Here is a 23454-nt window from a genome sequence, read left to right as displayed (position 1 = left end):
TACCCATGCGTTCCAAGCTAAAGTAATCTAAAAGAAATGCGAAAGGAGTTTGGTTCACGTGTCAGGGCTGTTTTAGTGGTTCATTACGGTATTTATGCAATTTCCTGCACGGACGTTTACGCAACTGTACTGGACAGCTCATTTACCGGCTGTCAGCTGAATATATTCTGCTTTTATTCGGTTACTTATCGTGTTACTGTAATATGGCTGGCTGTACCTTTGTTGCCAGACTTTTGCCGTTGGCAAGAGGCCGCTTTTGTAATAACATGTCTCTTCCCGTACGCACAGCTACCCGTGCCTTTTCCTGCACTTTAACTTGTTCACAGCTTCAGCAAGTCCACGGGGTCAGCGCTTTAACGGGGAAAGTGGACCGATTCGGTGGAGTGACAGTGAACCTGGCTGAGGTCGGACTGCCGGGTGACATCAGCGAGAGCTCATTCAGCGGTTTACTGCAAGGTTTGTCGCCCTGAACTCTGGCTACTGTGTAGGAGGAGAGGGAAGGCAATGCGCGCATCTTGTTTTCCCAAAAGCTCTTAAATCATTAACCTGTCTTAACTAGTGGTCTGACAGTTATCTATAATAGGCCGGACTGTTTGTACATAAGGTATTATATATTTAATGTTAAATTGCTCATAGCATCTAAGCCAAGGGAGCATGTCTGGGGTATGAAATGTTTTTAAAATATGTTCTGTTTTGTTTCCTCGAGCAAAAGCAATACTACTTTTAAAACATTGATACTATTGTTATTACATTGCAATTACTGTAAGTTCATCTTTGGGGGTTTACATGTTTTCATATGGTTCTTCTTTATTTTTTTCAGCTCTCCCTTTCATTGAGCCAGCACTCGCTATCTTACTTAAATGTAAAATGAAAACTCTCAATGAGCAATTAAAAATGTCCCTTATCTATTTTTGTGGCTGCTTTAATCCAGTTAGCTGTTTTTCAGTTGTCCATCTTTAAACTCTACTCACATGAAAGCTACTTCCACCAGAAACGTGTCTGCTGTTTGTCATTCTCTCTTTATCTTTTCACATCTCTCTCTTAAGATTGTCTTCACAATTCAATTAGTTGCAAATGCCTTTTAAAAGCTTTTCACTTTTTATTATGTCACTTCTGCAACATATTAACTGTTTCTTTATGTACTTTATAGTTTATGGGAGATACAAAATTAAACTGTATCTGAACTCTGCAGATTCTTTAGCCCGGTGGAAAGCAGAGGGGAAGGCAGCAGTGTGGCTTCAAGTACCCATCTCGCTGAGTCGATGTGCTGCCGCCGCCTCGGCTCACGGCTTCACCTTCCATCATGCCAAAAACGACTACGCCATGCTGGCTCTTTGGCTGGGAGAGGGGGAGAGCAGACTTCCAGGTTTTGCAACTCACCAAATTGGAGTGGCAGGTAGAGATTTCTGCCCTGAAAGTTAGGGGGGGGGAACTCCTCTTGACTCTGGAAGCAGTTTTTACAGGAAAAGTCTCACCTGAGGTCCTTTTATTACCATTACAGTAAACTATAGTGGCTACAGCACATGTCTCAAAAATGCAAAGTGATTCAGTGGGCCAGAACCCACTGGAAACCATAAGATTGAGTTATAAGAAAGTTACGAAGTGGACCTTTGGTTAAGATTATCCAATCAAACCAGTGGGTTCAAAGAGTAATAATATATATGCTAAAATACAGATAAAGTGTGGGAAATAATTATTTGACCCCTGCTGAATTTGTAAGTATGCTCAGTTACAAAGAAATGAACATTCTCTCAGTTTCATGGTAGTTTAATTTTATTGGAGAGAGACAGAAAATCAGCCAAAAATAATGAAAAAGCACAAATTACATAAAAGTTTTAAACAGATTTTTATGTCACAGAGTAAAATAAGTATTTGATCTCCAAGCAAAACATGACTTAGGGCTTGATGGAGAAATCCTTGTTGCGAAGCACAGTGGTAAGACGTTTGTTTGTTGGTCACCAGGTTTCCACCCATCTCAGGAGGGTTGTTGGCCCACTACACCTTTAAAGTGCTTTAAAGGGTTTTTTTTTCTTTAAAAACATATTTTAAACACTTACATGTTTCATACTGTGAAACAAATTATAATGATAAACAAAGATAACTCAAGTAAAGTGATGATTTAATTTATTAAGAGACAAAAGCTATCCAAACATACGTGGCGCTATGTGAAAAAGTAAAGCTAAAAACTGGTTGTGTCACCCTCGACAACAAGAACTGCAATCAAGCATTTGCGAGAAGTCTTTCTTTCACAATGAGTCTTTCACATCGCTGTGGATTTCAATCTAATGAAATCATCAATTAAAAACGATTTTGTATTTATTCAAAATGCCTTTTTTTCTTTGTCTAACATTACATTTTTTGATGATCTGAAACATGTAAGTGTGACAAAAATGCAAAAAAAATAAGAACTCAGGAAGGTGGCTGACATTTTTTCACAGCACTGCATTTACGGCCACTCTGTGGAAGTTCTCTTTCAAACATTTGTTTCGGTTTCTCACTATGGGGAACGCTCTCTCAGCGTTGTCCTCAGAAGCCTCTATGGCATTACTCCAGCCAGCGTTGGCTAGCATTCGTGACGCTTGCATCAGGGAGGTGCCACCCTCCTCCCTATAAAAGGGTGTGACACAGCGTCATTCAATTTCCTCTTCTCACTTCTTAGAAACCTCATTTCTCCTGACTGTCAACGTTAGTGCCTGCTTAACTTTCCACTCGAGCAAGCTAACACCTTGGTCACCAGGTGCTAGCACGGCTCGCTTTTCCAGTTGCCTGTTCTTCATTACAGAGCCAGATTGGAGAGTGTGTTAGCTGCCACCACACACCTAGCACAACAGTTAGCTGACCAAGCTAACTGTCCTTGCTACACATGGTCACCAAGCCAAGTACCACACTAGCCAGGTCATACTAGCTCACCATAGCTACCCGACCGATTTAAAAAAAAAAAAAAGAAAAAAAAAAGATCAGCGTTAGCTGTCCAGCCATTTCAAGCTACACCAAGCTTCCTTAATATGGCAGACTGTAAACCGCTGCCCAGAATTTGTCCCTGCGGTTGCGTGATCTCAGGTTCAGATACACATGAGGCTTGTGTGATGTGGCTCGGGCTGCAAAGCGCCCACACTGGGTTCATGCAAACTCTGCGCTTGCTTTACCCAGAAAAGCCTTTGTCGAAGGCTAGCTCGCCAGGCTAGCCTGTCGAAGAAGGACCCAATGCTGTCTCCAATTGGTGCACCGATGGAGCACACTGAGTCAGCCACACCAGGTACCAGCTGGGGCAACGAGATGGATATCATCCTCCCGCTGGTGGACAGTGCCAAGGTCAGCTGTGAAGCTATGCTGTCTGATTCCCTGAAGGATAATGACGAGCTACTCATAGAATCCTCTGAGGGAGCATCGGAACATCTTGTTTCGGACGAGGATGACAACGTTTTCTTTGCCCCTTCTGGTCAGAATTCTGTGACACAAGGTCTGATTGTGATAACCCCGGCACACAGTCACACAGGTATGGAGCTATTTGCAAAACGGGCAGCTGAAAAGTTGGCAGTCCCATGGCCCACAGTGACAACGGGGACCTCCACCTCAAGGTACAAGGTTAAAAGGCTCCCTAAAGCAAAGCGCACTACTAAGCAGGTACTGCCACTTATCCCCGAATGCATGGACAAGGTCACACGCTGCTGGGCAAAACCATTTTTGTCACCCAACCCTGTGCAGGGAGTAGTGGCATTTGACTGCGCTGGAACGAAGAAGAAGGGCATCTACCAAATTCCCATAGTGAAGAATCTGGTGGCTTCTCATCTCCACCGAAACCAGAAACTTTCCATATCATCTGTTCCATCCCTGCCCTCCAAGTCTGAACTTCTGCAATCCTCCCTGGTTGACAAGGCGTATAAATCAGTTGCCACCACCGTGAGGGCATTGAACACCTCATCACTCCTGCTAGCCTACTCGGCAGAGCTCCAGGACCAGACTGCTGTGAACCCCGATGCTAGCAAGCTGTGGGAAGAGCTGGGCGTCGTTACGGACCAGTGTCTCCACCTTACTAGAGCAGCAGTACAAGCGGCGGGCAGAGCGCTCAACTCTCAAGATAGCTGACCTTGTTGGGACTTTTGGACAGAGGAAAACGTGACATTCTGGATGAAAGCATCAACCCCACTGGGCTTTTTAGGGACCACCGTTGCTACCATGCAAAGCTTGTGCGAGGAAAAAAAGAAAGAGGGAAAGGCCCTGCAGCTGTGTCTCCCTAGGAAGACCCAGGCGTCTACGATCGCTCAGGTCACCAGCCATGCAGCCGGTGTGCCGACATTTAAAATCCCTTGCCGCCCAGCTCCACAGGTTGCGGCCCAGTGTCCCCTAGGATCGCAGAACCCTAAGACCTACTGGACTAGGAAACATGTCCCACCTGGTGCCGCTCAGGGTGCCCCGCCACCAGCCAAGCAGTCAGACCACAAGAAGAAGCAAACTGCCTAACATCCCCCCACAGGGAGATCGGAGCCAGACCAGCCCGGGCTCCAAGTTTACTTTAGGGCTCAGTTCCGGAGCCTGTATGGAGAAGTGTGTTCAGCCTCCATCTTCCAGCGCCTGGGACTCGATTTGGATCCAGCAGAGCACATTCCAACAAAGAAACGAGACACTGTTCAGCTGAGTCAAGCGTGTCACAGTCTCACAAAAGCACACTGTTTATTAAAAACTCACCCCCTGCATCCAGGCATGTTGCCAAGGGCACGGGGAAAATGTGTGAAAAACACAGAAAATATGTTGAAAAACATAATGCCTTCACACCCCCAGGCACCACCTGGGTCGATTTCCTCAGTGGTGTCCGGTCCCATGAACGCTGGTCAAGCACGGGCCACCTGTGCATGCACATTCGGGTCTGGGCCGCAGGATCAGTTTCCACCAGAAGAGGGAGCCAAAGTCCCATGTACTTTGGAGTGCCTGATTTTGGGGCCCCTGTCAGCAAGAATAGAGAGATGGTGAGCTCTCGCTGTGCCAGAGTGGATTGTGAGGACATTAGAGTGAGGCTACCATTTGTAATTCACAACCACCCCTCCCAGATTTTACAGAGCGATTTTCTCTCTTGCAAAAGGCAAATCAGCCAGGATTCTGCAAGAAGAAATATCTACCTTGCTATCAAAGGGTGCAGTACAAGAAATACCCGAGGACCAGAGCCAATGCAGCTTTTACTCAAAATATTTTCTCGTGCCCATGAATGCAGGGGGATTACATCCGATACTGGACCTAAGGGCACTAAATCAGCATCTGAGGTCATACAAATTCAGGATGTTGACAACCATCACTCTGCTGTCATGATTGCAAGGCAGCCGTATATATTCAGAGTGCCCCCTAGTGCTGGGGGCCTTTGTGCCCAAAAATCCTCATCTCCAATGCACCCCATTGGAGCTAGAAGCTTTTTGCCCCCTCCTTTCTCCTCCCCTGAACAGGAGCACCTACATGCTCTCTGTCCAGTTAGGGCTTTGTGTACCTATATAGAGAGAACAAAGGCTTTCAGGAGGTCGGATCAGCTGTTTGTTTCCTGGACTAAACCACATGTTGGGAAGCCCATTAGCAAACAATGCATTTCCCACTGGATTTTTGAGGCAATCCAATTGGCTTATTCCAGCACGGGTCTGTCACTGCACCATCTCTAGCCCACATTGTGTGGGTCCCCACAAGACCTCCTAAGGTGGCGGTCAGTCGTTCAGATGGGCTTATCTGGCAATACGGAAGTCTGCATATCCCCATAGTGAGACACCGAAACGAATGTTTGAAAGAGAACTTGAGGTTACTCTATTCCGTAACCCCCGTTCTCTGATAACATGAGTGAGGTGTCTCACCAGATCATCCTCCTTGCACGAAGTGAGGAAGAGGTGAGCTTATCTTGAATGACGGGTGATGCTGCATCACACCCTTTTATAGGGAGGAGGGTGGACCCTCCCTGATGCAAGCGTCATGACTGCTAGCCAATGAGAACGGGGGTTACGGAATAGAGTAACCTCAAGTTCTGTTCTGTCTACTTGAACGTTTGCGTCCACAGTGTGCACTGTATCTTCTCCAGTATGAATTTCCCTGAATTGCCTTTTAGGGAAAAGGACAAGTTGCAGTGAGTCAAACTGGGCAAGTAGAACAGGTGTTTGTTGCCAAAAAAGTTCTGGTTATTTCTGTCAAATGTTCTCTTTCATACAGAACTCCATCGGGACAATCTGACCCTGTGGAATGAATTCAGAATGCATAACCTTGTAAATGTTGAAAAACCTGCAGGTATCCTCTTGATTCTCTCTGTACAAGTCTGAGGTCCGTGGCAGATGTGCAAGAACAAGTGATCAGGATGATACTTGCGAGGGTCATTAAACAAAATAGCCGTAGAGCTGGAACTAATCCAGAAGTGTACACATTTAAATAAATTAAATTTTTTAGGTTTTCTGAGTAAAGCTGCTGAACTATTTGATCATATCTTGTCGCCTCCTGGTAGTTTTTACACCAACCTCTCAGTGGAAAGAGTTTGTGCTGTGAAAGAGAGAATCTCATCTGTGGATGATTGAGCCGAGCGCAAACTGCTTCAGCACATTAGACCAAATGACAATTGTTATGGACACAAAGTCTATGTAAACCCAACAGCAATGACAACTGCCCTCCGCATTTGTTTCCTAATATGATGAGTGCCTTGCGTGTTGCGAGTGGTTGTGTAACAGAATCTGTCAGATGTGACAAAAGATGTAAAAGTGTTGAAAAATCAAACTGTATTCTGCTGTCACTTTTTAATCACTTTTAAATAGCTAAAGCTGGAGTAAACTGTGACCTACATTTGGTGCTAACACAAAACACCAGTAGTTTGTTATCATCTTTAAATGGATAAAAGCTTGTTTGTCATTTGGGATTTGCATTTTTTAACTCTGGCTCATTTCACTTACGCAAATGGAAATTCACTCAGGACTGACTGTGAAGAGATGATCAACAGGAAAAGGAGTTGCTCAGCCCAAGTGCTAACTTTGTGATTGTCCAGCAGAGGGCAGAGTGCCATTCATACCTTTACCAAAGAGTAGATGCACTTAAAGCATGTCAGAACATGTCCAGAGCATCTTTCTGAGGAATGGGGACGGGAAACTCCCTTTTTTAGATGCCAGATTTGTTTGATGATGAAACTGGGTTCAGGAATCTTAAATACACAGCTGTTTAGATTCCAGTTTCCTTATGTGTGTGCTGACTGTGGCTCTTGATTATGTTCACAAAGATACAGCGATAGGGCCAAAAGTATAACTCGTGACTGGAAAGCAGTCATCCATTAAATCCTCTGTCATCCATACGCCTGATGTCCTGCCAGACTCAGATTTTACCCAATAAGAGAGTAAAAAGGTTATTTTTCACAACTCGTTCTTATTGTAGTTTTGGCCAGTACCCAAAACAGTACTCACTAATAACACTGTCAATTAATGTCAGAAGTTATTTGAAAGTCATAATGGCCTAATTTGAGTCCTAACAAAAAACAAACGAGTGAAAGTTACTGGGAAAAAGATAACTACAAAGGTGGGCAGGCACACTTTAGTGACTCCTCTAAACCTATAGCAGTCTCTTCATTTTGTAGCTTGTTATTTAGGCAGAGGTTTCAGTTCCTTTTTATTTAAGCTAGGAAATTCACTTTGTTCAGCACACTTAGCAGAGCCTTTTTTTCAGTGGTACAGGTAAACTAATTTCCATGTCTCTGTGATGCAGTGGAAAAACACGTATAGGGCTCAAATTAACTGCCACTCTTCAATATATGTTTTGATTTCATATTTGTAAGTATTTTTTTAATTTCCATTGGGAAGGGAATTTGATTCTCCCTAACCAATCGCTACAGCTGCATCAACCTGAATCAAGCATTATTTGAAAATAACATTGATGCCTAGTTTTATCTGTAGAAGAGGTAATCACAAGTAAACAACAATGCTGGGTGATTGTCTTGTTACTCTTTCCTTCTTCCTCTTCTTCTTAGTTATTTCTCCTACTTTTTCCTCCTTGGTTCCAGGATACAGTTTGAAGACGTTTGCCAACTGTTTTATATTTAAAACTTAGTGGGCTTGAAGCTTAGATTCATAATGACCTCATAATGTAAAGATAAGAGCATGAACCTGTAATTGTTTGCGATACCAAAGAGTAGTAGACAGTAGACAAAAATGTGTGAAATATGAAGTAAGTGGCTCAAAATTTAACTATACAATCAAGTGATTAACAGTTTTTTCTATTGAATCCACAGGTTTTGTTTTTTTTTTGTCTCGTACTGTAATTCTTGCTCCCCGCTCCTCATGACCATTTTATTTCTTGGACTGAGGGCTAAATAATGATAGCCTCCCTTAGCAGAAACCAGGCCTCCTCCTGCGCCATATGGCACAGGGACTGGGGATGACATCAATTTCCACTTGGAAGTCCAAGTCAAGCCTTTAGCGAGACACATCCCTCTTTACGCATCTGTGACATTCATTTGAGGAGGCTTGTCTTGGTCGGTCAGGCAGAGCAACCGGAAAAGAAAGTGGTTCATTTTTCCTCCTCCTCCTCAACTGTCAGCAGCAGCGCATAACTGCCTTGCTTAGTCACTAGCTGCTGAGAAACATCAGAGAAAAACTGTAAATGTTGGAGTCGGATGTCCACAAATTTCTCAGCTGAGTCACTCAGACTTTGCAACTGTAGAAAGTAAAGCAATTTGCTGTTCCACAGAAACAATTTTTAGTTAACCTTCTGTTTTTGGAAATTGTCTGAGTCTTGGTCTTGTTCATTGAGAAGATTTGCAGTTCATTAAAATTTGTTGATTTCAGGAGATATTCCATATGTATGGCTAGTATTACTTTAAATGTAGTGCCAATGAGTAATCAGCTGATATCAAGATTTTATACATTATCAATAGATCGCATCAATCCTTGTGTCTGACAGGTGTTCCTCATAAGGCTTTCTGCCCTGTAAATTTGCTGTATTTGGTACTGTCATCACTTTTTGAAAAAAAAAAGTGTTATTCAGAGTTGTTGGTTGTTTTGTTTTGTTTATATTTTTCTTTAAATGGCCACTAAACCAGCAGCTATATTGTAGACTAACCATTCAAAAAAATTACATCATAATTTGGTAATTCAATAAAATTACCAACTGGTTACATTGTGACAACTCTAAAGTTCTAAAGTTGCAAAGTAACCACTTTTTGGGCGACGTTATATTGATCTTTTATAGCTAATGATGTAAATACAACGTAAATATGTCAAAATAATGCTATTGCATTTTTTTGTCAAACACAATTTAAATTTTTTATACTGTAAATATAACATGTTACAGTTTATTTTTATTATTCTTTTTTGTTGTTTTTTAAATTGCTGCTAAACTAGACACAAGAGATGACTAGCATGTTATTACTGTCTTGCCCCGAACAATTGTTCTCTGCAGCAAAGCTTGTGATAGGTTTCTTTATCTTGTCACTACGTTACTGGATGTAATTCAGTATAATTGTGGGTCCTGATCTGTGGCTATAGACTGATGTAGATGTTTGCAGTGTGGGACCTCAATAATGTCAGTGCATACTGTAAATTCCTTTAGGATAATTACCTTTACAGTTTTCCATCCATCCATTTTCTTCCACTTATTCAATTCAAGTTTACAGGAGCGCCTCAAGCCTACTGTAGATGTTACAGGTGGAGAGGCAGGGTACACTGTAGACAAGTTGCCAATCTATCACAGGGCTAACACATAGTTACAGACAAGCAGCTCGCATACAGTCACTGTTAAGAGTCACCAATTAATCTAGCCCCACGCATGTCTTTGAACTGTGGGATGTTGGAGTACACTGAAGGAACACATGAGAAAACATGCAAACACAGAAAGGCCCTGGACTGGATTTAATCCCAGAACCTCCTTGCTTTGAGCCAACAGAAAACAGAAAACGAACAAATCAGCCGTCATCTTCTGAAGCCTGACAGCGGCCTTCTTCGCCACATGATGCATGTGTTATGTGTCCAACCAAATGATTGTTTTTGTGCCAGTCTACCACCACATTTTGCTTAAAATTATTACGATTTATATGCAAAATGTGAACCAGCATGTAGGGACACAGGTGCTTGAATAATATATAAAATTCATGTCTGACTGATTGTTTTGTCCAGGTGCAGTTGTTGATGAGTCCAGTGGAAAGGTCCTTGTTGTCCAAGACAGAAATAAGGTATCTGTTTGACTTTATTATTTAAATGCACTATACACCTATACAAAAGCTGATCTGTCCAATATCAGTCACACAAATGAACCACTGATGGATCAGTCATGCTGCTGTTAAAATGTGGATGATTAGTATTTGTTTATTTAGTAACTTGGGCCTCTGTTGACTCAAACCTTGGCTGGAAATCCATTCACACTTAACATAGCTCAACACAAAATTAGCTGACCTCAAGCAAACATGATGTTTACATGAGTTGAACGCGCTCAAACAGTTCTGTGTGCGTCTGTAAGCTCTCACAGAGCCCTGCTGTAGTGCTCATGGTGTTTTGAAGTTAACGTACAACAGGCCTCTTTTGAATCCTCTTCGACACAGCTTTGTTTGCATTTTCAGTCAGCCCAAACAAGATTGCTAGCAATGTTGAAAAGTGATTGTGTAATGTTGATGTCATTTGGGAACTGTTACTCTCATAACATGTCCTCAATAAGATGTTAAGACCTTTTCAAATAAGCAGCCTAAACTAGTGGAAAATCTGATGTCAGGTAGTTTTAAACTTGAGCATACTATGTAACCATCATGGTCAGTTAAAGAGAAACCAAAATGAAATGCAGGACAGCAACAGCCAACTTCCTGAACTTAAGGTTTCAAACCAAAGTCTGACATTATGGTGGCTGTGTACATCTTTTATTACAGTATGTAGTATTTTCCTTGTAATTAATAGAGACAGGTTCATACATTAAGATTGTCAAATATAAGGTCCTGGGCCCAAAAGCGGCCCAGCAAAGACTCCTATTCAGGCCACTGGATGGCATTGGAAAAAGTCGATGGCATACATTTTTGCCAATTTAGAGTTTTCTGGTAGCATTTTATTACAGCTCAGTGGTAACAGTAGGGTAACAAGGCAGAAACGAGAATGTATATAGAGAGTTTAAACTGTAATAATCTCATCGTAAAAATGTAATATTGACTGATGTTTAGGCATATTTGGATAGTATTACTATATTATAATGCTTGAATTAATCCTACATTAGGTTCCGAGCATTCTAATCTGTTTAAAAGCAATACTGTAAATATTATATGTAATGTCTGGATTATTAAATGGAAACATCTGTAGTAGTTTCTCTGTAATGAGCAGGAAACGGCTGCAAAATGCAAAGCCGCCTGTTTCTATTTGATAACATATCATATTATATGTTAGATAGATAAAAAGTGCTATCAGTTTTCCTCCTGATAAAGTCCTCTGTGAAGTAATTAAGTAATACAGAAACAATTAGGTGACATTAGAGTTTCTGTTTTTTCACTACTATCTACTATATATTTTGACATTTTCAGCAGCTTTGCAGATAATGTCAGTATTACCTGTGCTGGCATGCCACGAAACCAGCACAGGAGCATGTTTGTTCCACAAACATCAACTGCAACACATGTACCATTGTTCACTGTCAAAGCAAAGTGGCAAAAGGCTGGACCTCTACATGCAAACAACAAAAGAAAAGAAGTGATCAGTGCCAAATCCAACAGAAACTATTGCAGTCCTGATCCAAGAGGTTTGACCTATGTATGCAAGATCCAGATTTATTAACCCAGTTATTATACTGAGGTATAGGTACAAATATTATATTTAAAACTATAATATTTAATATTTAATATAATAAACAGATATTATTATATCTGTTTCTTTTAAGTTAAGAAAAGATCTTTACATATCCATATGTTGCATTATAAATGACAGATTTTGCTTACATCTAACATGTGTACCAGTCTACAGTCATGGGAGCATGTAATGTATTTTGTCCCAAAGCAGAGACGAGCAGGTAGTGGCCTGGAAGTGTGGAAAGTCTTCTATCTCCTCTTCCCCTGCTCCTCCTCCTTCTTTCCTCCTCCCTATCGAGCTGTTTACTGGAAACGGGCTTTATAACAGTCTGGCCCTTTGGCAGTAGAAAGTTTCTTACAGGCCGAGTCTGTTCAGAGCTTGCTAAGGGTTATGAACTTCCTGAAAAGAAACCAAACTTTATCACTCTTGCAGGACAACTTACATATTCCCAGTGGGCTCAAGGTAATTATATCCATCAGGGAGCTGAATGAGGTAATGGTAAGAGTGTTTAATCATCATGCAATGACATTTCTCGGTAGATTTAGCGTGAACAGATTGCGTACAGTCAGCATTCTTACAGCACTTCTTTGGAATGATTTTACATTCAGCTGCGTGTGCTTCTATGGGGAAGAGAGAGACCCTCGACTTTTAAGAACCTCAACAATTACTGTTACACAAAGTCTCTTTATTTCTTTCTACCAGCACACTTTAGAAACTGTTCCAAAAATATAGCATTTGGTTGACAATACATGAAAATAAATGCCGTAGTGCATTTGTGTTCCTCACAAAGAGAGGATCTGCAAGGGGAAAAAAAGCGCAGCACATTCTTTAAGTAACTACAAAAATATATATACACAGACATCATAATTTAACCAGCAGCATACTGTCATTAAATATCAAAGTAAGTAAGTGGTGAAACAGTTTTGGAAGACACACTTCACCGCAGCAAATGTAAAAGTCTCCAGAGTGTTAGGAAATCAACCTAAAACATAACATGAAAGGATGCTCAGACTGGAGCATTTCTCATCTCATTATTACAGCTTGATCCATGGTCATTTTCTAACAGAGGAAACAAAATGTGGCATTAATTGTTTTAGCCACTAATTTTAGGAAATAAGTGACTTTAGACTAAGACTGAAATAGACCTTGTTGCAGTGTACATGTTGATAATGATCTAAGATACATTTACAGCAGTGCCATATATCACAATTGAAGTTAAATTTGAACTTTGCTCTGGAATTTCAGACAAAGAATGCTTGGAAGTTTCCCGGTGGTTTGTCTGATCCAGGAGAAAATATTGGTGAGTGTCACGCTCAACAGAGCAAAAGAACTAATACAGTACATATAGCTAAATTCTTTGGAGTGTAACATTATACTTAAAGATGATACATATACATTCATTTGAACTATACAAAATAAGGCACATGATATATATGCAAATTCTTCAAATTCACCTTTTCTTTTAAAAAGCAGCTTTAAAATTATGTACATGACCCAACCTGAAAAGCAGCATCAAATGTTCAAAAATATATGTGTATTTTCCTTTTTCCCTTCTTAACGCCATCTGCAAGGTAATACTGACAGTGGAATTGGATCATCGTTCCTAGATCAAAGTCTTTTAAATGCCTCCATGTATAAATGTTAAATAAATCTTTCTCAGGTACGACTGCTGTTCGAGAAGTATTTGAGGAAACTGGTGTTCGCTCCGAGTTCAGATCTCTGCTAAGTATCCGGCAGCAGCACAACCACCCCGGTGCCTTCGGCATGTCTGACATGTACATCATCTGCCGGCTGAGCCCGCTAACCTACGAGATCAACTTCTGCACTCAGGAGTGTCTACGCTGCGAGTGGCTGGACATCAGCGAGCTGGCCAAAACCAGCGAGACCACGCCCATCACCTCTCGCTTAGCCAGTCTCCTGCTTCATGGCCTGGAGCACGGCTTTGATAAGATTGACCTGAACATGGAGGAGCTTCCTGCTGTTTACTCTGGGAGGTTTTACCAGTTATATTACAGACAGCTTCCCATACTGAAATTATAGGAGCTCCACAGATCACCTTATTGTAGCCAGATATGGTGAAGTACGGGTGTCACCATTGGTCAAATATTAAAAATGTATTTATAGCTGGACTGTTACTTTTGAAGAATTACAGTGTAACCGGTTGGATTAAAAACACACTGCAAATTTTAGGATGCTTTTTGCATCTGCATTGCTGCAGTTTTAAATGTTTTATTTAACACGTCTTGGTGGCCATGTTCAAAACCCAAAGTTGGCGGTCTTGTAATATGTATTAATCAATGATAAAAAATGACATCACTGTCAGAGATAGGTGGTGACTTTAGCTAATTTTATCTTGGTTCCAGTTTCATTTCAGAAATGGGAAGGGGTATATGGAGGAAAAAACTGCCAACTTTGTAAGTCAAAAATGAATTCTTTACCACCCAAACAACTGCCAGTAATGAATATAGGTTTTCCTCTCCATGTTGGTCATTTACATCAGCGGTCTCCAACCCCCGAGTCGTAGGGTACCAGGCCGCGAGAGTTGAGGCTCGGGTGTGAAATTTATGGTTTTCAGGGGTTTTATCGGTTTTTATAGTTATTTTTTTTTATTGTTTTTAGCGTTAACTCTGTTTCTCTGGGTCTTTTACCATGTGTTATGAATAAATTTTTTTTTTGGTACCGGTACTGGTTTTATTTTGTTGCATTTATCCGCGACGCCTTAAAGGCCGGTCTGTGAAAATATTGTCAGACATAAACCGGTCCGTGGCGCAAAAAAGGTTGGGGACCGCTGATTTAAATGACTTTTTCACAGTTAGTAATATGGTGATGACAAGGCAAAGCAATGTCTTTAAAATGTTGTGCTGGGATTTAAAGGTTGTGTTTCTTGTTGAACAAGCACAATCAACAGCCAATAATACAACAATTCACCAAGTCAACACTTATCTATTTAACAGTCCAAGTCCCACGTGTTCAAAAGGAGAAGTAATGCTTGGGTTTTGCTTTTAGTGTTTCTTCTTCTTTTAATTCAAATTTTATATTTTTCAGACTTCTATAATACAGTTAGATTATTGTCGGATTTAAACGTGTTTTCTTATTTATGAAAACACTCAAATATGCAGTATATTACCAACACCCTGCACTTAAACCCAGACTCCAACTTAGACTTTCATTAGGTTAAGGTTAAGCAGATAGCTGTTTTGAATCCTTATGGAGAGAGAGCTATGTTACTTTAAAAAAAAACCCACTGTGTTGTACTGTTGTTTAACTGAGATGCACTAGGCAGCTGGCTCCAGTTGGTTGGTCTACAGTAAAATTCTGGTTAATAATAATAGTAATAATAATATTATCATATAATAAAAGGTATGACTATATGGTGCTAATTCTAAAGTGAAGCTGAATAATTGCAGACATGTTTATGATAAAATAATAACTGTTAGGATCTAACAGTAAAGCTTCACAGCTATTTTGGGCAATGCTGATGGCTTGCTTCATTGCCGTCACATCTTTTCATTCAGACATCAGTATCTCTCACTCTGAGCCCAGATTAGCATTTAGCAGACATTGGGAGAAAGAGAATTGCCTTTTGACCCGGTCCAGTTTTGCTTCCAGACTTGTACTGGCCAGTCCGCTTCAGCGCCACGTACATGTTTGGGTACTTCCTGGAGCGGTAGGTGTTGTAGTTGTTGCTCTCGAGCCGCTCTAAGAAGTAGCACTCATCTGTTGCTCTTCTCTGTAGAGAAAGACACAGAAGAATAATGCGAATAAAATATAACTGTTATGCTGTCTGCAGTGGATTTAACTGTGCTGCTTAGGTATCATTTCAGGGGCTGCAGATTAGAAAGCTACTGGGACACAGTGCCACCTAGTAAACGTAGATCAACTCACGAGCTAACAACCTAAGAAGACTGTGACACTAGTTTGTAATATAGTTTAAGATACTCTGTTTGCTGAATAACGTTATCAGTATCCTCTGCTTAAACAGGATTTCTGTATAAAAATCAATCTAAGGGGCATCTTGTTACTTACAGTGGCATTTCATCACATCCTTTATTTTGTATATACATACATATATATAGGGATTTTGAGTGAATTTGTTTAATTTAATATAATTGATTTAATGAAATATGATTGTTTAATATATTCTGTAATTAGGTTTCCACCTAAAATAACTTTTTAGGTGGAAATAACTTTGTAACTAAATGCAACCTTTATTTTGACTGTTGTTTATTTACTCTGTGATTTGTGGAAATAAACCCACTTATTTAATAAAGACAGTCATACCTTTCCATGAATATGAGGACAATGTGTGTCATAGTTGAACCTCACTAAAAATAAACAAGTCACGATGTCAGTCAAAGAGAAACTTGAAATTAACAGGACTCTTATAGGAATCTTATTGGAGAATGCTAAAGATGACAATCTTTAAAGTGAATGGTATGATTCTTCTTGCATCTATTTTTACCCAAGATTCTTTCTTACATTTGTCCTTTGTAGAAAACGTCTGGCCAAAATCATGCTGGGCGTTGGCTCCCTATGCTCGGTCCAACAAAACCCTTTTGTTTAGTTTCTGTTTTTATTTGACTGTGACTGTGCTGCTATTAGTCAGAAGACATTTTCTGGAACAACAACTCAGTCTACCTGGTTTAATTCACTGTGTAAAACTCCCAATAATAAAATGACTTTGGTCCTAAAAATGTGTTTGTGGAAATGTTTGTAGATCAAAGAATATTAAACCAAGGCACAGATCAAATATCCCCAAATATTTCCCCTTTTCTCTTATATGATATATATGATCGATATAGGGCATAGATTCAACAAGGTGCTGGAAACATTCCTGAGATTTGACTCAATGTTAAGATATGATACCATGATCTGACAGGTGCTGTTGCACATACTAGAAGAAGGTACATTGTGGTCATAAAGGAATGGACAATGTCAGCAGCAATAATCATGTAGGGTTTGGCATTTAAACATTTCTCAGTTGGTTTCTCCAATCTTCTTTTGTCCAGTTTTGGTAGCCCTGTGTGAACTGGAGCTTCAGTTTCCCATTCTTAGCTGACAAAAGTGACACCTGGTGTGGTCGTTCAGAGATGCTCTTCTGCATACCTTTGTTATAACAAGTGGTTATTTGAATCGTTGTTGCTTTCCCATCAGCTGAGAGCTGTCTGGCCATCTTCCTGTGATCTCTGGCACCAACGAGGCATTTTTGAAGCAGCAAACTGCCGCTACTGGATATTTTGTCACCTTTTTAAACCCTCAATGTGGTAAAAATTCAGACCAGCCTGTCTGGCATGAACAATAACGCAGCCTTCAAAGTCACTTAAATTACCTTTCTATTCCAATCTGATGGTCAGTTTGAACTTCAGCAGGTCATCTAACCATGTCTATGTGCCTAAATGCACTGATTTGCTGCTGGATGATTAGTTATAAGCATTAATGAGCAGTGGAACAGATGCACCTACTGAATTAACCAGTCAGGACATATATCTATTAATGCATATATTTGTGCAATATCCAGTATTTGTTGATCATATGATTCAAAACAAATCTATCAAGATCACCTCTCTTTCTAGATGACCCGACTCCAAAGCTAGATTTGACACTTTCCAGACAAAGTGTTACATCAGCGTCAGTGAATTCTAATTTGCTTGACAACAACTGCTTCCACAATCTCTTGGAAGCAAACGGTAGTGTGCAGAGACCATCACGTGGGTCTTTTATTGAGCAGAGTGATGCCTTGGGTGGCATTCTGCTGCTGTAGCTTCTCATTAGGAGGAAATGCCTTTTGCCAATAACATGGATTTTATACGAGCCTTCACAACCACCAAACCACATCAGTCACCAACAGTTCACACTTCCACAATAAACAGCAACAACTGTGGCAACAGACCAGCAGTGGCATGAAACTGGACTGGTTTACTCTGAAACTATAATAGCTTAGTAACAGGGAAAAGTGCAGTTAGGAATCATTCCAAGACTAAATACAAGTAATGCAAGGCAGCATATCTTTAATTAGATTAAATTATCATTATTTATTTTAATATGCATCAACAGTCAACAAAGTAAAATCACTGGTTCTCATTTGTTCTAAAAATACTTCTGCAATTTTTTGTTGCTTTTATTATGTATTTCCAATATTATTATTATTATTATTATCGTCTTTTTTATTTAAAAAAAATTATTATAAAAGTACTGTTCAATTTTCAGTCTTTCAGACCCAAAATGCTTAATAATTTAAGTATTTTTAATAAAAGCCTGCAGTTATTATTAATAATAATTATTAACTACTCACATGCAAGTGTCCACACTGTTGGATAAATACTCAGTATATTAGTGCATCACTAAAACACATTTGTATGGGGTTTTTTGTTACAAAAAAGGAAACTTTCATATATTGTTTTGGAAGATTTGGCAGAGATGACTTATTTAAATGTGTGCAGTTTATGTCTTTTGCTTATTGATTGCATTGATTGATGCATCTTGTCAGTTGTGCGTAACTGTGGTCTGTCATTGTCCAGGGTTTGTGACCCAGTAGTTTGTGCTTGCCTTGAATTGTTGTTTAATATTATGTCTTTTCTTCTTATATTTCTGAGTTCTCTGTCCCTTAATTTTGTTTAATTTAGTTCTATTTCATGTTTAGTCTGTCTTAGTCTTCCCCCTGTGTTCCACGTCCTCTAGTATCTAGTTTCTTGTGTTAGTTATTTGTGTCTCCCTGGGAAGTCTGTTTTGCCTCCATGTTCATTTGCCTGTTTTCCCAGTCGTGTGTCTATCTGGTTCCTGTGTTCTCTGTTCTCTGCTATCTCGCCCTCGTTCTGTGTCTTCCTTGTCTGGTCTCTGTCTGTTTTATTTTGATAGTCATTGTGTCACGTGCCTTATGTTCAGCTTTGCTTCCTCTCTCTCATTATGTCTAGTTTGTTCCAGCTGCGTTTCCACCTGTCACCCATCCTCTCATTAACTTGTGTATTATCATCCCCTCCTTGTGTGTACGCATCCTGTTTACTTAGTCATGTAAGTTCTAAAGTTCAGTTTAGACGAGTTTTCTGTTGTTTGTGTTTAGTTTCCCGAACTCCAGCAATAAAGCTGTGTGAGTTCTGAATTTATCTCTGAGTCTGCAATTTGGGTCCACTAACTGCCAGCCACACACACACACACACACACACACACACACACACACACATGACAGTGGTCTACTATTATAATTTGAATGTTCTGATGAGTCCAGTGCGAGAGGCTATAAACCTAATTAGAATGGGAGGATTTCTTGTCACAGCACTGGGAAATATTTGGTTTCCAAAACACTGCAACCGAAATGCTTCTTGTCACAGAGCTGTGAGTTTAATCAAGTCTGTTTCATACAGATTAGCAAGATCCTTTATGGAACAGAAACAGCACAAGCTTTGTTGATGGAAAGACCGATGTCACTCACCGCTCCAAACAGTCGTCCGTCTCTGTTCATTGCCAGATATCGGTTTGCACAAATCCCTTTGATGACCACTTCTCCCACTGAGGTCGCCTGGAGTTGAAGCTTTACTGAAGATGAATTAGCAGAGACAGAGAGCAAGTTGTTGTTTAATGATGGGACGTTTAATCAAAGTGTAAGAGTGACTGCTGACTTAAAAAAAAACTCCATGAATTTCTTCATTAAATCACAGCAAGTGTAACAGTGAGCTGTTAGAGAAACAGCTCACTGTACAGGTGCATTTCAACATTTGAACTGCAACGAGCAAAAAGACAAGAGGCATAAAACAGAGGAACGAAAATGCTGTTAAATTAACAAACAATTAAGAAAAAGGAAACCTTGATTAAAGGTTTCCTTTTTCTCATAAACAAGCCCACACACCATTTGAACCATGTGACAAGGTTATGTTTAAAGTCAATGAGATAAAATCAGCTTTAAGTTGCAGAATTTTCCTGACAAAATATCTGACTCTTATACTAGTAGTTGTTTTAACTTTCTTACTTTCCTTTCCTTAAGGGAGCTTATGTGCCAAAACAGGGACATGCCACTGGGAAAATCACCGCTGAGAGAACTAAGAGTCAGGCAAGTATGCCAAATACCTGGCATGCTCTCATATTTGGGTTTTGTTTCTTTGCCTCGGGACCATACAGGTAAGCGGTACAAATTCAAACCACCACAAAATCAAACAATTCCTGTGACATAACTTATGAATCCTGTAAAACCAGATAGTTACTTAAAAACAATACATAAAGTCATATTTTGTATGCCAGTTTTCTCTCTATCAAATACTAAAGTTTTGGGTCAGTGAAGTCTCTGTCTTAAAAGCGCATGCCTTAAACTCAAATGTAGTTTTTTTTAAACTCATGATATTTTTTTACCTGATAAATTCAGTAATATGTACATATTCTTTTCCCCATTTTTTATTTGCATTTTAAATGAAGACGATGAGTCAAATTATGCTGCGTTTAACATCTTTCAAGCATTACATCCAAACATCCGGTCCTGCTTCCTCAGTTGCTGGCAAATGATTTGTTGCTGTGGTTTCCTCTGTATTCATGGCACTGACTGATGCATGTGCCATGAATGAATGAATGAAACATTATTATTAGCACAAATAGTTACGTTTAATTACCAAAAAACACAGAATGACATTACATAGTACCTGCAGGCTGGTATCTTAAATTATTTATTTATTTATTTCCCTTTTTTAAAAAGAGACATCGTTTTTCTTCATCCAATATATGCTCAGCAATCAAAAAGAATCCAGGGGCCCCTTGAGGTGAATAGGGGATCTCTTTAGAATGAGTCCCCATTAAGAGTAGACACACATCTGTCTATCATTAAGCTAGCTGTTTGGGTGATTCATGTTACAGATCAAAGAGGCAAGAAAAAAAAAACGTGCAATTGGTCTGAATGTACTGTGGTGTGTTCAATGTTCCTTGGATAGATTATGTGCTGAAATGTTTGTGAATGGCGGGAACCTGATCCCCGCTTCTGTAAAGTGTGCTCTGGGGTCTCCTGTCGTGTCAGAATTGACCCCAAGGTTCTTGGATCAAAAGTCTCTTACACAAAACACAAACGGATGGAGAAGATTCCCATCTACATTAGCATGGAAATTCTACTCGAGGACCCTAGGATATATTAGGCAACATTTTTCATAACATTTCCTATTCTTACTGGCAGGTTTGTCTGTAAAAGCTGGCAGCTCTATCCTACCCTTAACAAAAGGGCCATTGAGGAAGCACAGCTCAAGTCATAATAACCCCTAAGAACTATTTTGGTAAAAAGCTAAATGATTAATACTAATGGCTGTTGTATGACGAAGTGTGAATATATTCCTTCCTTAAACTGTCTCATGTCGTCTACAAGATGAATCTCTCCGGATATTTCATAAACACTTATAACGAAGTATAATTAAACGCAATTGAATTATCCTATAAATAGCCTCTCACTCCTTGAACTGGCATCAGGCATTTGTTTGAAATGTCACACTGTACCTTGTGCAATACACTTCCAAGCATCCAAGCATGTGTTTTCCAAGGAAAAGTCCAAATTTCATGTTCCTCTCCTCCCCTCCTATTTACAAAAGCTTAGGGCACATTTAATCAGTGACAGTGACGCACTGAGGAATGCTACAGTTGTCCATTAACGTAATCACGTTAATGTTTACCCTTTCTTAAAAAATGGGGCACTCAGAATAAATATTAATTCAATGTCGGCACAGATGACCGGTCAGAGGGTAAGATAATTTTTTAACAGGTTTTTATAATAACTTCATCAGCCTCAAAGACGCAGGAACTCCCAGATTTGCTGTCTTTTGTGACGTAAAATATACAGTTAACAGCGTGACTCAGCATGGTGATCTTCATTTGGAGCACTAAAAACATTAAGCATGTTCCATCAGAAGTCCCACTGATGAATAAAAACTGAGGCGTGACTCTTTAGTACTGAGGTTATTATACTTTCCAGAAGGTGACCTACACACATTTGGTTCTTAGTGTTAGCAAGTGGAGAATAATCATAATTCAAATGGAAAATTCACATAATCCCCTTATTATTTATCCACGTTATTTAATTTTTTGCTTCGCTCTTTCTTCTCTGTTGCATGTTAAAAACAGAAACTCAAGAAGTGCTGTGTACTGTGTAAAGTGAAAAGAAGGAGACTGGAAGAACTTACTGTGGGGGTCGTTTTTCTCTCGTATTCCGTCCACTCCTCCATCAGATTTTATCCTCAAGAAGAAGCCACCATTTTTACAGTACAGCCTTTTAGGGTCCTTGAAGTTCCCAGGAGGAAAACCGCCGCTGCCGCCGTCTTCAGGTGTAGCGGGAAGTGTTGTGATTCCTCCCGTGGCCATCAGGGTTAGGGTCGTCGTCTCCTTCTTGAGAAGTGCAGCAGTTCACCGTGGCCTCTCACCTCCTGCTAACTGCTGCCTGTACCCTCTTACCCTCCTCCACACAAACTGATTCTGCTTAACCTCAGAGGTCAGCTTGCTTGAAAGGCCCCCCTCTCAGGGCAGCAAGTGCCCTTTGAGTCCTGAGAATTTGAAGCGGTAACACTTCTACGGACTCCTATGCAAGATCGAAATCTACAATTTGTAGACGCTTGTCTGCCGTTTGTAGAGCTGGCAGCTGCTTTGCCAGTGTACTTTGAGCACACTGGTAGGGGGGATGCATGCAGGTCGCTTCTTTCTTCTACTCTTCTTGCAATGGAGTGTTTAGAGCAGGGCAGCTGGCTTAGATCTGTGTGGAAGGCTTTCCCCTTTGGGCCTCAGTTCGCATGCGCCCTAGGAGCACCAGCACACACACACACACATGCTCACGCCCACTAATGCTCACTGATTTAACCAACCAACCCAGCAGAAGTCGGGAAAGGAGAGGAGGGCAAAGAAGGGGGACGTGCAATTTGGACTCTGAGACCCTTCGGAGAGCCAAGAGCCACAGCAACCATGTGAACAGAACCAGTGTTTTCATTCATCCAGTCTGTTCAAGAGCAGGAAAAGAGAGACATAATAAGAAAGCCAACAGAGGCATCTTGGTAGTGATTCAGTAAGTGCTATTCATAAGTGAAAAAAATCACAATGTAAAGTAGAAATGCCAGTAGATGAAAAAGAAACCGTCACGAGCCAGTTATTTTAATTGCTATTCTCGATTTTCTCCAAACCAGCTGCCTGGATGATGAGTGATGAAAGTTATTTATCCAGGAGGAGGTCATGCATTTGTCAAAATAGGCACTTACTGTTCTGGGCTTCTGGGCAAACGTTACCACATCTGAAGCTTGTGTGGGACCAGTAGAAAGTCAGCTGTGCTCCCGGTTGACATCATGCTGAACAAGAAGTTTTTGTTCGACAGTATCGGCTAAATGCGCATATTATATACACATGCAGTGAAAAAATATCTACCAAATATTATTAGTGATACACATTTATACCTGTATAGTACTGTACAGATTATGTAATGACATAACAGTTATAACATTGACCTCACCTTACCTCAAGTATAAGCTCAGTCTTCAGGCTTTACACTTTTACACAATTTTTCAAATGTTAATTTCTACATACACAGCACAGCCAGGGGACTAGTAAGGATGTAAATTGACTAGTACTTGTATAATGCCTTATCTATACCTGTGTGCTTTCTAACATTCACACACACAGATGCGAGTCGGATTTTATCCCCATGGATGCTTTGGCATCAGGGATCCATATCAGGGATCCACCAACCTTCTACCTTAACTATTGCTGCCCATATAGG

At 40.3% G+C, this 23454-nt stretch overlaps 2 protein-coding genes across 2 annotated transcripts; one reads left to right on the top strand and one right to left on the bottom strand.

Annotated features, from left to right (window-relative positions):
* The first annotated feature begins 122 nt into the window (after window positions 1–122).
* nudt6 (nudix (nucleoside diphosphate linked moiety X)-type motif 6) lies at window positions 123–16496 on the top strand. The gene is made up of 5 exons (XM_006798903.3): window positions 123–456; window positions 1193–1396; window positions 10104–10159; window positions 12990–13044; window positions 13405–16496. Exons 1-5 carry the CDS (start codon window positions 204–206, stop codon window positions 13782–13784), a joined length of 948 nt encoding a protein of 315 aa, XP_006798966.2. The 5' UTR covers window positions 123–203; the 3' UTR covers window positions 13785–16496.
* fgf2 (fibroblast growth factor 2) lies at window positions 12233–22457 on the bottom strand. The gene is made up of 3 exons (XM_006798902.3): window positions 21881–22457; window positions 19171–19274; window positions 12233–15474 (listed from the first exon to the last, which is right to left on the bottom strand). Exons 1-3 carry the CDS (start codon window positions 22056–22058, stop codon window positions 15289–15291), a joined length of 468 nt encoding a protein of 155 aa, XP_006798965.1. The 5' UTR covers window positions 22059–22457; the 3' UTR covers window positions 12233–15288.
* Window positions 22458–23454: the final 997 nt, after the last annotated feature.

This window comes from Neolamprologus brichardi, chromosome 2, assembly GCF_056152115.1.
Source record: "Neolamprologus brichardi isolate AB-2024 chromosome 2, ASM5615211v1, whole genome shotgun sequence".
NCBI lineage: Eukaryota > Metazoa > Chordata > Actinopteri > Cichliformes > Cichlidae > Neolamprologus > Neolamprologus brichardi.
This window is presented reverse-complemented; position numbering and strand designations above follow the sequence as displayed.